Genomic DNA, 13,559 nt, shown 5'->3' on the forward strand with positions numbered 1-13,559 from the left:
GGGACTCCAGCCTTGCGTGATGTTGGAGCCTGCAGAGAAACGCACCGTACCTGCTTGTGTTCTGTGGGGCTGCCTTTGGTCCTCTGTCATTGGGAGCCAGTGGTGAGGGGCAGAGCCCACGCTGCTCGAGCAGTAGTGTGGCACAAGGATGGTGCACAGGTGAAATACCTCCTGAACTGGGATTGGTCCAAAATGTGAGGCCTCAGGCACAGACATTGTCCTAGTCGGGCACTCCTGATGCTCGTAGCTCTCGAGTGTTTCTTCCATTTACAGTGAATGCTCCATCTGCATACTTGCTCCCCCAGTTTTGGTGACGAGAAGAAAATGTCTTAGCTTGTCCTGATTCCTTGTACTTTGCTTTTTTGGAGGCTGAAACTATTCCGGATTTTGTACAGTATAGACAGGTATAGTTCTGTTCTAAGCAATTCAGTCTTCATTTTAATATCCAGCCTTTTCATAGTCTAAGGAGTTACCATGCAAGGGTCTAGGTAATAATTGTAAGGATCTGGGAAGAGTGTTTTGAGGGAAGAGTGTGGATCCACCATAGCAGTATTGCAACAGATACCATATTTATAATGGAAGACTGTGGCAAGCAAAGCTATATTGAGAAGAGTTTATCACTGAGGTTAAAACTTGAAACTTCAAAGATCCTGTATAGCTGAACTAAACATGGCCACTGAGTTGTACCTGGATGTTGCTGCTCTGTATATATACACTGTGGGATTTATGGGTTTAGTACTTAAGTCGATCAAATGGTAGACTGACTGCAAGAATGGGCCCTTCTGATGCTGCTTACAAGTTAAAAAGATATAATTTATAATTAAATTATATTAAAATAGATCTAAACATATAATTATGCATCTTTTTCCGAATAATTATAAAGCTTCAGTTTGTGTAACTTCTTGAGTTCAGAATCTGCTGCAGTATCTCTGTGGCCTAGGGAGCTTTTGTTTTTTTTTTTGTTTTTTTTTTTTGTTAGGATACTGCTTTCACAAGTGTCTACCCATATATGCAAATTGGTCTTTGACTATTGCAGAGTTGTGAGGAAATTTGCTCCTTAGTAGCGCAGGACTGCGAGATTAGAAAGTTCTTTTATATATTTCAGAAGGCTTAGAAATCTTGCTTTCAGAGTTACCTTGTGTTTCTTAGAAATAAAATATCATTTCAGTAACCTAACCAGTACAATTTTATAATCTTATTAAATGTCTGGTTTTTAGGCTTGCTGTTGTTTGTGGTCCTTAAATGTATGTGCAGAGTAAGGATAAATCTAGAAGGAGATGATTTCCTGAGAAATGAAATCGTATGGTTTTTTGATTTTTAAATTTTTCTGCTGCAGTGGAGATGATAATAATAGGAATATTACAGTAATAATTAAAGATGTAGAAGGTATACAGCACAAAATGTAAAAAAACCCAAACAAGCAACAAATCCCATTTTATGTTTAATTTTTAATTCAATTTTCAATAGTTAAGCTTTCAGACCTCCTCTGCCTTATCCCTGAGCTCTCCTCCTGAGACATTCTTACCATAAGTGCCAATAATTTGTAGATTACTATGCTGCCTTTGCAGTCAGATAATGTTCTTGGGGGAATAGCTGGATTTTCTGTTCAATTCCTAGGTTCTGCAGGGTGGCAGGATGTTCTGCAAAATCGGAGTTTTTTGTGGCTAGGTTGAAAATGAAGAACCTGCAGTATGATTGCCTGCTGGCTAAGCACAGACAGTAGTTCCTGTCTATCTCACAACTGTTTGACTAGGTTTGTTCCATTTCTTCACTATCTGGGCCCTAGAAATATAGGACAAAGTTCTTTGTTTCAAGGCCTTGTTATTTCGCTCCTTGTTATCCAAGATTAATGGACTAGAAGATCTTTTCTCAAAACTGTTTTGAGAATGACTCGACTTAAGTTTTTCTGTTTTGTTCAACTGATATTTTTATGTTCAGAATTAATACATGGAATGAGCATCATTTAGCAGATCAATAATTCATCTCCCTCTGTGTTAAGTGCAGTAATTCACTGCTGGAATTTAATTTGTAGCTTGGCTACTTGGAGAAATATAGTTTAGATACTTGATCACTACATTAAAAATATATATTATCAATGCAATCAGTTATCCATTATCTCCATGTTTCTTTTCACCTATCATCTATTCAGGCTGTTTCATTTCATTTCAGAAGACCATTTTTACTGTGACTGCTTCACTACGGTTCTGCAGTACAGTAAGAACAGTTGTTGAATGCATCCATAAAGAAAATAATAGCAGGAGACGGGTCACCTGAACGCTAGGCTTCGTTAAACTCACAAAACACGCAAAGACTGCTGATGTTATGCTCAGGAATGACAAGGGTGACTACATTTTCTTGACCAAGGAGGTTTTGTCGTCCCATTTGTTTTTTTCTCAAGTTTTTGTCTCCCACTCTGGTTCTGGTCCTCTTTTTCTTTTCTTTTTTTTTTCCCTCCATTCTTTTGGCTCTTTTCCACAAGCTTCCTCACTGCCAAAAGCTTAAAGATAAAACACAGTATTTCACACTATATGCATATAACAACTGGCTGGGGTTGCTCTAAGCTCCCTCAGAGATATCATGTTCACAGTTCACTGAAAGTTGTGAAAGTCATTCTGTTGATTCAAGCATTTACTGAATTAGGCCTTTAGTCTGAGTGTCAGGGCTAGTTGTGGATGTGAACTGTTTTGTCCATACATTTTCAGAGTCCTCAAGCCGTATTTTTGCTGTGTTGCTTCCTCAGAAACATGCAACTTCATAAAACAGATCTCATAGATGTTTACTCTGGACTTCACCTTCTTGAATTACTGACTTGAGTTTTTTTTGTTTGGTTGGTTTTGGTTTTTTTTTTTGATTGTTTTTTTTTTTTGTTTAATGTCTACAAAATCTGTTTCTCAATTTTTTTAGGCCCAACCTCTTCCCTGGGAACAAAACCAGCATCATTTAATATTTAGAGAAGCTTGAGGTTTATGATGTTTGCTTTATGGCTGTTTTGGTTGCAGAGTGTATCCTTGTTCTTAGAGGTAATGGAGGTAGAATTTGTTCCTGGTTCCATTTTGCGAGTTAGGCAGCAGAAGTTACAAGAACAACAAATGCCTGTAAGTCACTACTGAAATAAAGAAAAATTAAGGAATAAGACTGGGGAGAAGTTCCCCGTTTTCCTATCAGAGGCCTGAATGGGCCTTCAGCAGACATGCTAATGAAATTTTTTTTTCCCACCTCAATGACTGCATGTTGAAAGAAAAGAGTAGTTGAAGGATTGGCCACCTCAGCCTGGAAGGCATTAAATGCAGAACTACTGGGTTCTGGAGTTTTGTCTAGGGAGACTGGATTTTGGGAAGGGGCTAGAGAAGGTTTCCTCAACCCTAACATGGATGTGACATCTGAGGAGAAAACACAGAATGACATTTCTCTTTTGGGAGAAGTTTCTCCTTGCATATAGTCCTTAACTCCTTGTAATTCATTGTGGAAGTGCTTCGCTAACTAATTTCAGGTATGGAACTGCTGTACTTTAAAAAGCAAAGTTATATTGTCTTTCTGTAGGTTCTCTATGCTTCTTCAATGTGACAAAGCAAATCATGGTGCAAAAGAGATTATCACCTTTATTTGTGTTAGCCTGTATTCATAAATATTTGACTGTGGAAATGTGTGAGCTCTACCAGTCAGTATAATAAACAGATCTTCTTTCTTTAAGAAGACATCAGCTGAAGAGGTACCTGATAACTCTGCCCTGTTACAAGATGGAAAGAAAGATGACAAAGAAGGTATTCTAATAAATATATTTTTTCCCCATTAAGAGTTAAATTCTGTGTGTTTTTAGTAATCCCATATATTTGCTGATAGAAGCAATGGTATGTTTAATTTCTAACATGGCTATGTGTTTCTGTAGGTTAAAGAGACAACTTATTGGTAGCAGCTGAGTTGAAGATGAATGAATGGGTTTGCTTCAAAATTGGTTTTATCATATAACAATGATATGAAATGCACCTTCTAAAATAAGTCTAGTCTGAAGGCAATTAATGCTGCAATTTTTATTTTAACAAAGTTGTAATTGTTGTTATCAGGAATTTTGTAAGAGTTCCAAACAGTGTGCCAAGTCTTGGATTCCCCCTTCTGCAGGAAATAGCGACACCTAAAAATTAGATTTTATTCCTATTAAAAAAAGAAAAACAAACACAAACCAACAAAAGAAAAAAACCAAACCTAACAAAACCCCCCAAACAAACAAAAACCCACAGAAAAAAAAAACAAACCAACCAACCAAAAAAAAAAACAAACCCAAAACCAAAAAAAAAAAAACCCCACCAACCTATATTTTCTTTCAAAACAAAAGTTTTGGACAAACTGGATTGAATATACTTGATTAATTTAATTCACTTAAAATCCATCAGCAACAAGCCATGTGAAATTGAAGTGATCTGTTCAACTCAGTAGCTTCCAGGGCTTACAGAATTGTCAGTGGATCATCATGCAATGAATTCATTCCCTTTTACATTTTCTTTAGCTAACGTTTCAGGTTCTCACTTGCTGTCCCTCAGTTGTGCAAACAAAACAGTTGTGGGTATTTTGTTGCCTGATTCTCAGAACTGTAGATTATACATTAAATTTAAAAAAACAAATAAATAAAATTTTGACCTCCCAGTTGTCCACATGTTAAGTTTGCATCAGAGCTGTGAGACCAGGTAGTCCACATTCCTAAACCACCTCCACATTCAAGTGTGACAATGTTTGTCAGAGTCCCAGTGTCCCTGGTTCAAAGAAGGGTTGTCAGAGTTGATGGGTGTTTGTAAAACATTTTGACAAATCAAGGTATTTCAAGAAAGTAATGTTTTCTTGACAAGGTTTGTTTTGTTGTAAAATTCATAATGAACCAGAGCAGGACTTGGAACCTTGAAGGTTTTTGCCTTGAAGAGTCTAAGGAAGGCTTACTTTTTCTTATGGGAAATTTTTTTCTTCCCTGTTTAGGTGAAAAACTTCTTTGTTTTTCATAGCCGACATGTTAAGTCAGATGAGAACCTGTTTTGGTACATGCAGTCCTTCAGGGCTGAAGATTTGCTGTATCTGTGACACAGATTCCTACCTTTCCAGGCAAAGAACAAGTACTCTTGTTATACCATTTATTGCTATTCTGACAAATATAAGAGCAGATTGCTCCCCTGACTGAGGAAATGTCCCCAGAAGCCAAGAACCTGTAGTTCAGAACTGTAGAGGTGAAGTCTTCTGCATTTTCAAAACTGTACATGTCAATTAGCTCCACTGTCAGGTTATAATACAGTTAAATGTGGAAGATAATGTAAACAGAATTGCGTCACAAGAACCAGACTTTTCCCATGTGTTTTATTTGATAAAGGCAGATGGAGATGAGGGACTTCAGTCCAAGTGGTCATTTATAATACTGTGGATTACAGTACTAAAAATACGCTATAGTGAATTAAGGACACCTGAGTAAAGTAATTAAAAAAGGGTGTGTAGGCATCAGTGCAAGGGGAATAAGATTGGGATTTCCTAAATTTCGACCCCAGCTCTCTTGGTGCCCTGTGAGATTCCTGGCTGGTGAGCTGCCAAGAACAGCCAGTCCTTCCCGTGCCTTGGCTTTCCAGGTTTGTAACCTGGGAGAGATGAGTCCCAGCTCTACCAAGTGTCCCCAGCTTCTGCCTCTGTGAGAGTGTTCCATCTCGAAAATAGAAATCATCCTTGATTTTAGGCACGCAAACCCCCAAATTCTCAAAATTTGAGATTATTTGAACACTTTGGCATAGGCCTTTCTGTTCCTGACTTTTGTACGCTTAAAATTGTTACTTTTTTAAGTGCTTGGGTGTTCTGAGGGTATTTGGCTACTTTTCAAGTATGTTTGGTGCTATTAGATGTTCTAATACTGGTTTAGATGCTCCTTTCTCTGAGCTGATACCTGTATATTTTACCTGCACATACTTAAAGTAATTCTCATTGTTTTGCTTTTTTCATTAAGCTCTTAAAGTCAACACTGCTCTCAAAACCATACCAAAGGAATTTCAGCACTTGACTGTGAAAACAGGTAAGAAGAAAAAGATTTCTTGTGTTACTTCCATTAGAATTTTGATAAAATATTTTTATATCACAGCCTAAATTAGTGTAATTTGATTCATTTTATTAAGGTAATTTTGCTTTTATACTATTTTACTGCTGAAATTAGCTTCTACTTCAGAATGACTACTACGTGCAAGATAAATATTGAATACTACTTCAGAATGTCAGAGGCTTTCTTGTTTCCTTTGTGTTCTTCATATATGGGAAATATTTATAACATAGTATTTTTTAAGGAGTCTGAAGCTTTTCTGTGCTACAAAGAATATGCAAGAGCATGAATGTCATACTTGGTAAGACTTCTAAAGTGCAGAATAACTATGCAGTGTTTCAATAACCAGTCTGAGATGGTCTGGTTTTTTTTTGTGAGAACTGAGCATTCATATTTTCTGTCAAGAAGTTTAAGGGTAACACCGACATTGAGGCATTTACAGCACTGATGCAGGGTTTTGATTTGGAGGGGATGTTTCTATGTTGAAACTGTCCCCGAATTTTCTTTCTCCAACTCCAGCATACACTCCTTGTTCCTATCGTACTGTAAAATGTTATTTCTGGAACAGCATATGACAGAATTACTTAGCTGCTCCAGAAACTTTGAGTGCGTTCAGTTCAGTTCATCAGACCTCCCTTGCCTTTGTCATTGTTAATCTCTCTTAGAGTGGTAAGAGTGTTCACAAGCCCTCCCTGCTCCCAGTCAAGCTAAAATCTGGACTTGCTTTCTTTTTCCTTTGCATAAATGTTTTTACTTGTAAAGATATCCTTGATGAAGGAAACTGACCCCACATGCCTGTCACAGCAGTTTTGTCTTATAGTTCGATTTCTTCATGACTGCTCCACAGCTGCATGCCTCATTTCCCAACTCTTTTTTTTTTTCCCTGGCTTCTTCCCAAACACTTGGCAGTTGCCAGATTTGTTATCTTCAGCTCCTATTCTCAAATGATTGCTGCTTCTCCTTCACACACACACTCTTACACTTCCTTCTCAGGAGGAGAGGAGGGTGGTTGTTAAGACTTTCAGTTCTGTTCTCCTTCCCCCCACAGTTGTACCCAGAGCACCCTGGGGAGTTTTCAGTTCAGTTCAGCAATTCCATTTTAAATTCACTTAAGGAAAAAAAAAACCAAACCGTACTATTACCAGAACATCTCCTTTGCCACCAACTTCTTTTCCCCATGTCCTTTATTTCCTAGTCAGGGAGGTCATCCCAATGCTTGTATGCTCCTCCAGCAGTGTCGCTGTGTTTCTGTACCAATGGAGATGGTGGCAGAGTTTCACCCCATCATCATGACTTCCATCACTGTAGGGGTTTCACCCTTGGTGTCCTGCATATTGAGGGTTTGAGCAAGCACATTCACAGGCTACGTGATGCAGTTGATGTTAGGAGTAAAAATGGTTATTCATCCAATGGGCCTGATACAGCACAGTAATTGAGGGGCTATTTCAGAATTGGTCACCATTCTGAAAGGTCATTGTCATCATCATTGTCATCATTCACCCACTTTCAGGATAAAACTCAGTTGGGATGAAGCAGGAGAAATTTTACATCCTTCTTTGGTTATTCATTTGGACTGTTTATATAAATGATGTAATTTATGCAAAGGTGATACTGTCATGCTTCATTATGAGAGTTTTCTTTGCCATCTGGAGGACTAGAAGTTTGAAATCAGTAAAACCTTTGTATGCTCAGCATCTCCAAATATCTGGCCAGTTTATTTAGGCTCCTAAGTGCAAGATCGTTGTTGGCCTTGTACTATTAAAGGGTTGAGTTCCAAATTTGCAAGAGTTTAGGTTGTAGCTTTCTGCCTAGGCCACCACTAAGAGTTGAGTCAGTGGAGGGGATTTAGACTAGTGAGGAATTCTTTGGGATTTTTTTTTTTCTTAGCCATGTGGCATATTTGTACTTTTTATGGTAAGATTTTCCACCAGATCTTCAGCCTGTAAAGCAAGGTGGCACCAGCTGAGTGTAACGTATTAGGCTACAGATGAAAGTACTGAATAAGCATCCTTTGGAATGTTAAAATGAAGTTGCATTGGAAGAGGGGTGTGGGAGCAGTTAAACACCCAAAACTGGAAACTTCACACTCTCCTGTGATTCACACTCTTCTGTGAATAAATAAATAAGAGTTCATGATCATCTATGCCTTTAATTATAGCAGACCAAGCTGTTCATTTCATCAGGCTCTACAATTCCAGGAATCTTACAAACTTCTAAGTAATGTAATTAATTTTCTCAACAGCTTTAACTTTTTATCAGTTCCATGTAAGTTAGGCTTATGTATCCATAGCTGTTGAAATATGGAAGACTCATGAGCTGAATAGTTTTGTATCATCTTGAATGATTATGTCGTGTATGTGAATAAACCAAACACAAAGTCCGCACAGACCGAGTGTACCGAAGTAACTGCACGTTTATGGAAATTCTGCCAAGGTGATTTGCATGTCCTAATAATGAGCTACCTTCTTTACAGAATTTTTTTATAGTATATTGAAAGGTAAAGCTGAGTCTGGGTGTTGCTTATTGTAGCCTTGGAGATCCTGATTTTTCAAAAGCTTAAAAGAAAATCCTTGGCAGTAGTATTCTATTGCTATCATTTTTTATTAGTAGTCATTTTGGGATTCTCTTTTCTTTGTGTGCTTTCCTGTTTACCTCGACAAGATGTCCTTGGAGAGTTAGAATGTCAGTTCTACCAGGAGGTTTTTAGAGGAAAGGCTTTCTAAAAGAAGTATGAAGAGAATTACTGTCTCCATAAAAGAAGGAAAACTTGAAGGCTCTTAAACATTGCTTAGCTTGTAAAGGATTTATGCTTCCTATTTCTAAGTGGCATATATTTAATAATTGTGCATGTAATTAAATAATCAGCAATTTCAGCATTGGAGAAAGTGGGTCATATGGCTGTAGGGAAGCTGTGTCTAAAGTTGTATTCTGGGAGTTTGATAGGGAGAAGGATTATCACCACTGCGTATTTTAATAATAATTCCCTCTCTCTGCTTTAGTTGCCAGGAAGAGTTTGTTGCACAGACATCTGGAATGACTGCGCGCCAGTTTGGTGGTGACAGTAATCTACTAGAACTTGGTTTATAAGTGGTCCTTTATGTCACTGCCAGCTGCATTTGGGTTTATTCCATCGAAAGCACCAACTAGCAGTGCGTGACCTTAAAAGCGGTTTCTGTTATGAAGAAACTCTGTGGCTGTACATGTGCCATATGCTGCTGCTTGTCTTCTGTGAGCTTAAAGCCTCCTGTGGAGGGTCTATGCAGTAGTACAATGAAAGCTATTAAAAAGTCAGTATTTGCCAGAGGCTACCACAGGTAGCTTCTGCTTCGTGTTTTGAAGGATATGCCGTATTTCAGGTAGTGCTGTATAGTAGCTGGTGATAAACATCTGACTTGGAAGTAGGCATATATCTGAAGGAAGCTAGAAAATCTGAGAATTATGGTTTGGTTGGTTGGTTGGTTTGTTTTTTTTTCTCCAACCTACTTGGTTCTCTTTAAGTGTTGTAGCTTAATTGGGAGAATCATAAGAAAAGTACAGAGATTCACTTTGTATGTGCATTGGGATCATTGGTACTACTGTAGTACTTTGAGGATATTGCAGTGGGCTGAATGTGAAAGCAATCACAGATACGTTTTCTCAAAATGATCTGATGTTAGCAAAAGTCACAAAAAGACAATGTAAACCAAGGAACAGCCTCAAGGAATTACCCAGAGAAGATAATCAGCACTGTCATTTTCCTATTATGTGAAACCTGTGTGTGGCAGCATGTTTGGAATTCATCCACATAAAAGAAACTGATTTTTACATTGATAGAAATGTGGTTTATCAACACTTAGCCTGTAAAGCTTTCTACCTTCAAGTATCTTTCCTTCCAAACATCAAAGTAGTCTCAACCTGATGTGTTAATTTATTTTTATGGATGATAAGATGCATGTTTATACTAAAGTATTTAGGAAGAGCATAAAACTTCGTGCTTTGGGAAGCAGAACAACTGATAGACATCTAGCTAGGAGTAAGATGTTTTCTGTGGAAAGTTTATGCTATTCCTTCTGTTGCTTTGTTACAACTATGTCCAGGAGCACAGGTCAGCTGTCCTATTGCTTTACCTGTGTCTGGTAACCAAATTAAAAGGTGAAGCTCTGACCACATGTGGGCTTTTGAATTCTTAGGACATCCACACGCTACAAAAATAAATGGGAAGGAGAAGAAAAAATTGCTCATGTGAGATGAGCACACTCTCACATCCACATTTGCAGCACTCTCATTTTTAACAAACACTGATTCTGCAGCTAGAAGCTTTTACTTTAAATATGATGTTTGAGTGATTCTCTTTTCTGTTCCAGCCACTCAGGAATCTAATGCACTTAAAGCCAGACCACGATCCAGGTACTGCTTTCATTTCTATTTCAGGACAAAACGTACGTTCCTCTGGTGTTAGATAGAAGGCATAAGAACTGGTGTCACATTTTTGACTTTTTTTTTTTTTTTTTTTAATTGGTGGTGTGCTGAAAGTACAGCTCAGATCAGTCAGGTTTACCAGGAGGGGTCTGTAACTACAGACCCTACATAAGTACTGTCCTTGGGCCCTGTGGTCTCTGGTCATAAGACACTAGGGCATTTGCCTCTCTGCCCAGCCCTGCTGCCTTGTCAGGGTGGTGACTGCCTCCAGCCTACCCCCAGGGGCATTGGGGAGGGACAGTGGGGATCCCCCCATCACTGGGAATGTTTTAGCATGTTTGTACTGTGAAACCTACACAGTGGTTGCATACGGAGGGAGACACTGCATGCTCCCATAGAAACAGCAATAGTAGCTCAGCTCTTGGATGTGGGTGAGTGAATCCTTTCATTGGTGTGCATGTACTTGACTATGGCTAGTTGGTGCGTGATGGAAAGGCTAATAAACTTACAGTGTTGCGTGCTAGAAATGATGTATGCTGAAGCTGGATATTTAAAGTAAAGGGAAACCTGTGCCAGAAAATACTTTGTATAAATGGATTATGTGTTGGGTTTGGAGTTCACCATTCCCGTATGCAGCCATATGGTTCCTTTAAAACTTTTGGTTTAGGTGCTAATTAGAGGGTTTCATTTTTTATTCTTTTGTTTCATCAGTTAATGAGAGTATAATCAGGGGCTCCCTCCTTACAAAGCTTGCTAATAAGACAGAATCAGCTATAAGCATGATGGAGGAAGACTGAAATGCTCTCTTCTTAGGACCTACATCCAGGCAGGCTGAACTGCCTTGTGTGCCATTTTTCTCTTGCTAGCCAAAGCTTTCTAGTTTTCATACTGTTCTAAATTTCCTTGCTGTGTTAGAGAATCATAAATCGAAAATATGAAAAAAAAGGCTTAAAAAAGTATTTTATGCAAAAACATATAAAATAGCAAATGCTTAAACAAGTTGGAAAACAGTCACTTGAATGTGACTACTGTATCATATCTGTCTCACATCTGACTATGTGTCACTGCTTCAATGCAGAACTTGAGACTAAAGGTTCCTGGGCACATCTTTGAACCCAGACCTTCTGCTGCACTTGTCCTGCATAGCCTGGAGGGCTCTATAGACTTGAGGGTCTCTGTCTTCAGGTGTGCCTGACAACCAGAAGATACAATTTGAGTCTGTTACAGCTCTCAGCTCTGGAGAGATTAATGGCTTTCTAGCCTAGGCTGTGTAGATTCTTAGGCTGTTGACTCTTAACTAACTTCTAGATGTGAAGTCTGCCTGCTGCAAGCAACGATTCACTGTCACAGGGCTCTGTGTTGGCACTGTTGGGTTGGCATATTTTTGCCTTATAGCTGCTATCTTACTTGATCTTTTAAAAGAATTTAAGGATTTCAGACTATTAAGTTGCACAATTTTAATGCAAAGAAAATACACACTGCATAATATGGAAAGTAGGAGTATAAAACCTTAAGATCCTGATTGAAAGCTTTTCCATTTATTTCAGGGCGTTTAGTTAGGTTTCATCTGATAAGGCCAAGACAAAAAATTCATCATCAGTAGAGGTTTTTGTGTTGCATGTAAAATTTGAAGCAATAACGTCTTTCACTCCTGTATTTATTAAAGTTTATATCAGAAACATAGGATGAGCGTAGCCAAATGTCTGTCCTGCTGAAAAGCTGTTTTTTAACAACAGACTGTTTGGGAAAAAAAAAAAAAAATCAGTTTCCCATTAGTGAGAGTTATTTCTGTTCTACTCGAATGTGTTTTTGGTCTTGCCTGGCATGTGTAATGTGTTATAGTAAGTGTAACATCTCACATTGTCAGTGATCATTTTGAACACAGCTCTCAGTCTCGCAGAAAAAATGGTAACTACAACAGCTGAAAAATATCGGACACTATTCAGCAAAATCAAAATTCTTAGCAAACATACTGCATTGGGATTGATGTGATGTGGGAAGGCCTGGAAAGAGATACTGAGTCATGTATTTTATCAGTTTTGGTCACTTTGGCGCCATTTGGTTTTTCTGGATTTTGTGGAGTTTGGTGTCTTAGGAAAAATTTATTTTAAATATTAGAATATTGTAAATGACGAAATGCGCACTTGCAGGAGGTAGGCTGAAAGTATACATGTAGAAACACTATCCTTACAGTTGGGAAAGGCAGCAGAATCTCTAAGTGGCAGGGGGAATTTTACTCATTTTTATTCAAAGTAGTTGCTACAATTATCCTGTTGACAGTTCAAGGTGGGTAAGAAAGCCTGAAGCTGTGACATAAAAGGCCTTAAAATAACATTAGCCCTGTGAGCATGACTCGTTCCATTCTCCAGATGTGTAGGTCCCTCTGTTGCCAAATTACAAGTGTCTTAGTACAAGTGGGAGCTTCTAGTCATTATGGCAAGGAATTGCCACCATGAACCTGAGTTCTGCTCACTGCATTTTTAGGTACTATTCACTGTAGTTGTTTAAAATTAATTTCTGAAATAAAATAATTTTCTGCCTTTCATGCCCTCTGTTTTTCCTTAGGTCTTACTCTAGTACATCAATAGAAGATGCAATGAAAAAGGGAGAAGAGCCCCCTATTCCACCTCCAAGGCCACAGAAATCACATTCCAGAGCTTCCTCTTTGGATCTGAACAAAATATTTCAACAAAACACACAAGGTAATGTTTGCTTTCTTTCCCCATTTTGAGACCATTTAGGTAGTTACGTACTTGGCAACTTGATCTGTTTGCACAAATGCTTGACAGTATGCGTGTATGCTCGCCTTTGCTATAGACATTAATATGCTACAGAAGTAGTTGCACTTTCTTGCATTACATTGCCACTGAGGGGAAAAAAAATCACTTTTGCTATAATTAAGGTGATTATAATGTTTTCTGGCACAATAATGGGAAGTTTAACATATGGTGGTCTGTCATCACTGACTGTTTATATCTAGTCTGGCTGTTTAGACAACTCTCATCAGTAACTACAATATATTTGATTTTTATTACCTTTTTTTTGTGGTTCAGAAGCTGGAAGAAACCCCGTAGTGTTTAAACTGGGAGAAAAGTGAGCAAACATTTTT

At 38.3% G+C, this 13,559-nt stretch overlaps 1 protein-coding gene across 5 annotated transcripts in view; it reads left to right on the top strand.

Annotated features, from left to right (window-relative positions):
• The window catches only part of REPS2 (RALBP1 associated Eps domain containing 2), a 99,607-nt gene that overhangs the window by 53,365 nt on the left and 32,683 nt on the right, over positions 1-13,559 (top strand). For 4 of the 5 annotated variants that reach the window (XM_061453155.1, XM_061453157.1, XM_061453158.1 and 1 more), the window contains exons 10-13: positions 3,692-3,761; positions 5,966-6,031; positions 10,396-10,438; positions 13,016-13,152. In XM_061453155.1, coding sequence (XP_061309139.1) covers positions 3,692-3,761; positions 5,966-6,031; positions 10,396-10,438; positions 13,016-13,152 — 316 coding nt within the window. The remainder of the gene's footprint in view (positions 1-3,691; positions 3,762-5,965; positions 6,032-10,395; positions 10,439-13,015; positions 13,153-13,559) is intronic. The other variant, XM_061453156.1, reaches the window with a different exon arrangement.

This window comes from Pezoporus flaviventris, unplaced genomic scaffold (genome assembly GCF_033815535.1).
Source record: "Pezoporus flaviventris isolate CSIRO_AGI_PZ_B2104156 unplaced genomic scaffold, CSIRO_AGI_Pfla_v1 ptg000015l, whole genome shotgun sequence".
Lineage (NCBI taxonomy): Eukaryota > Metazoa > Chordata > Aves > Psittaciformes > Psittacidae > Pezoporus > Pezoporus flaviventris.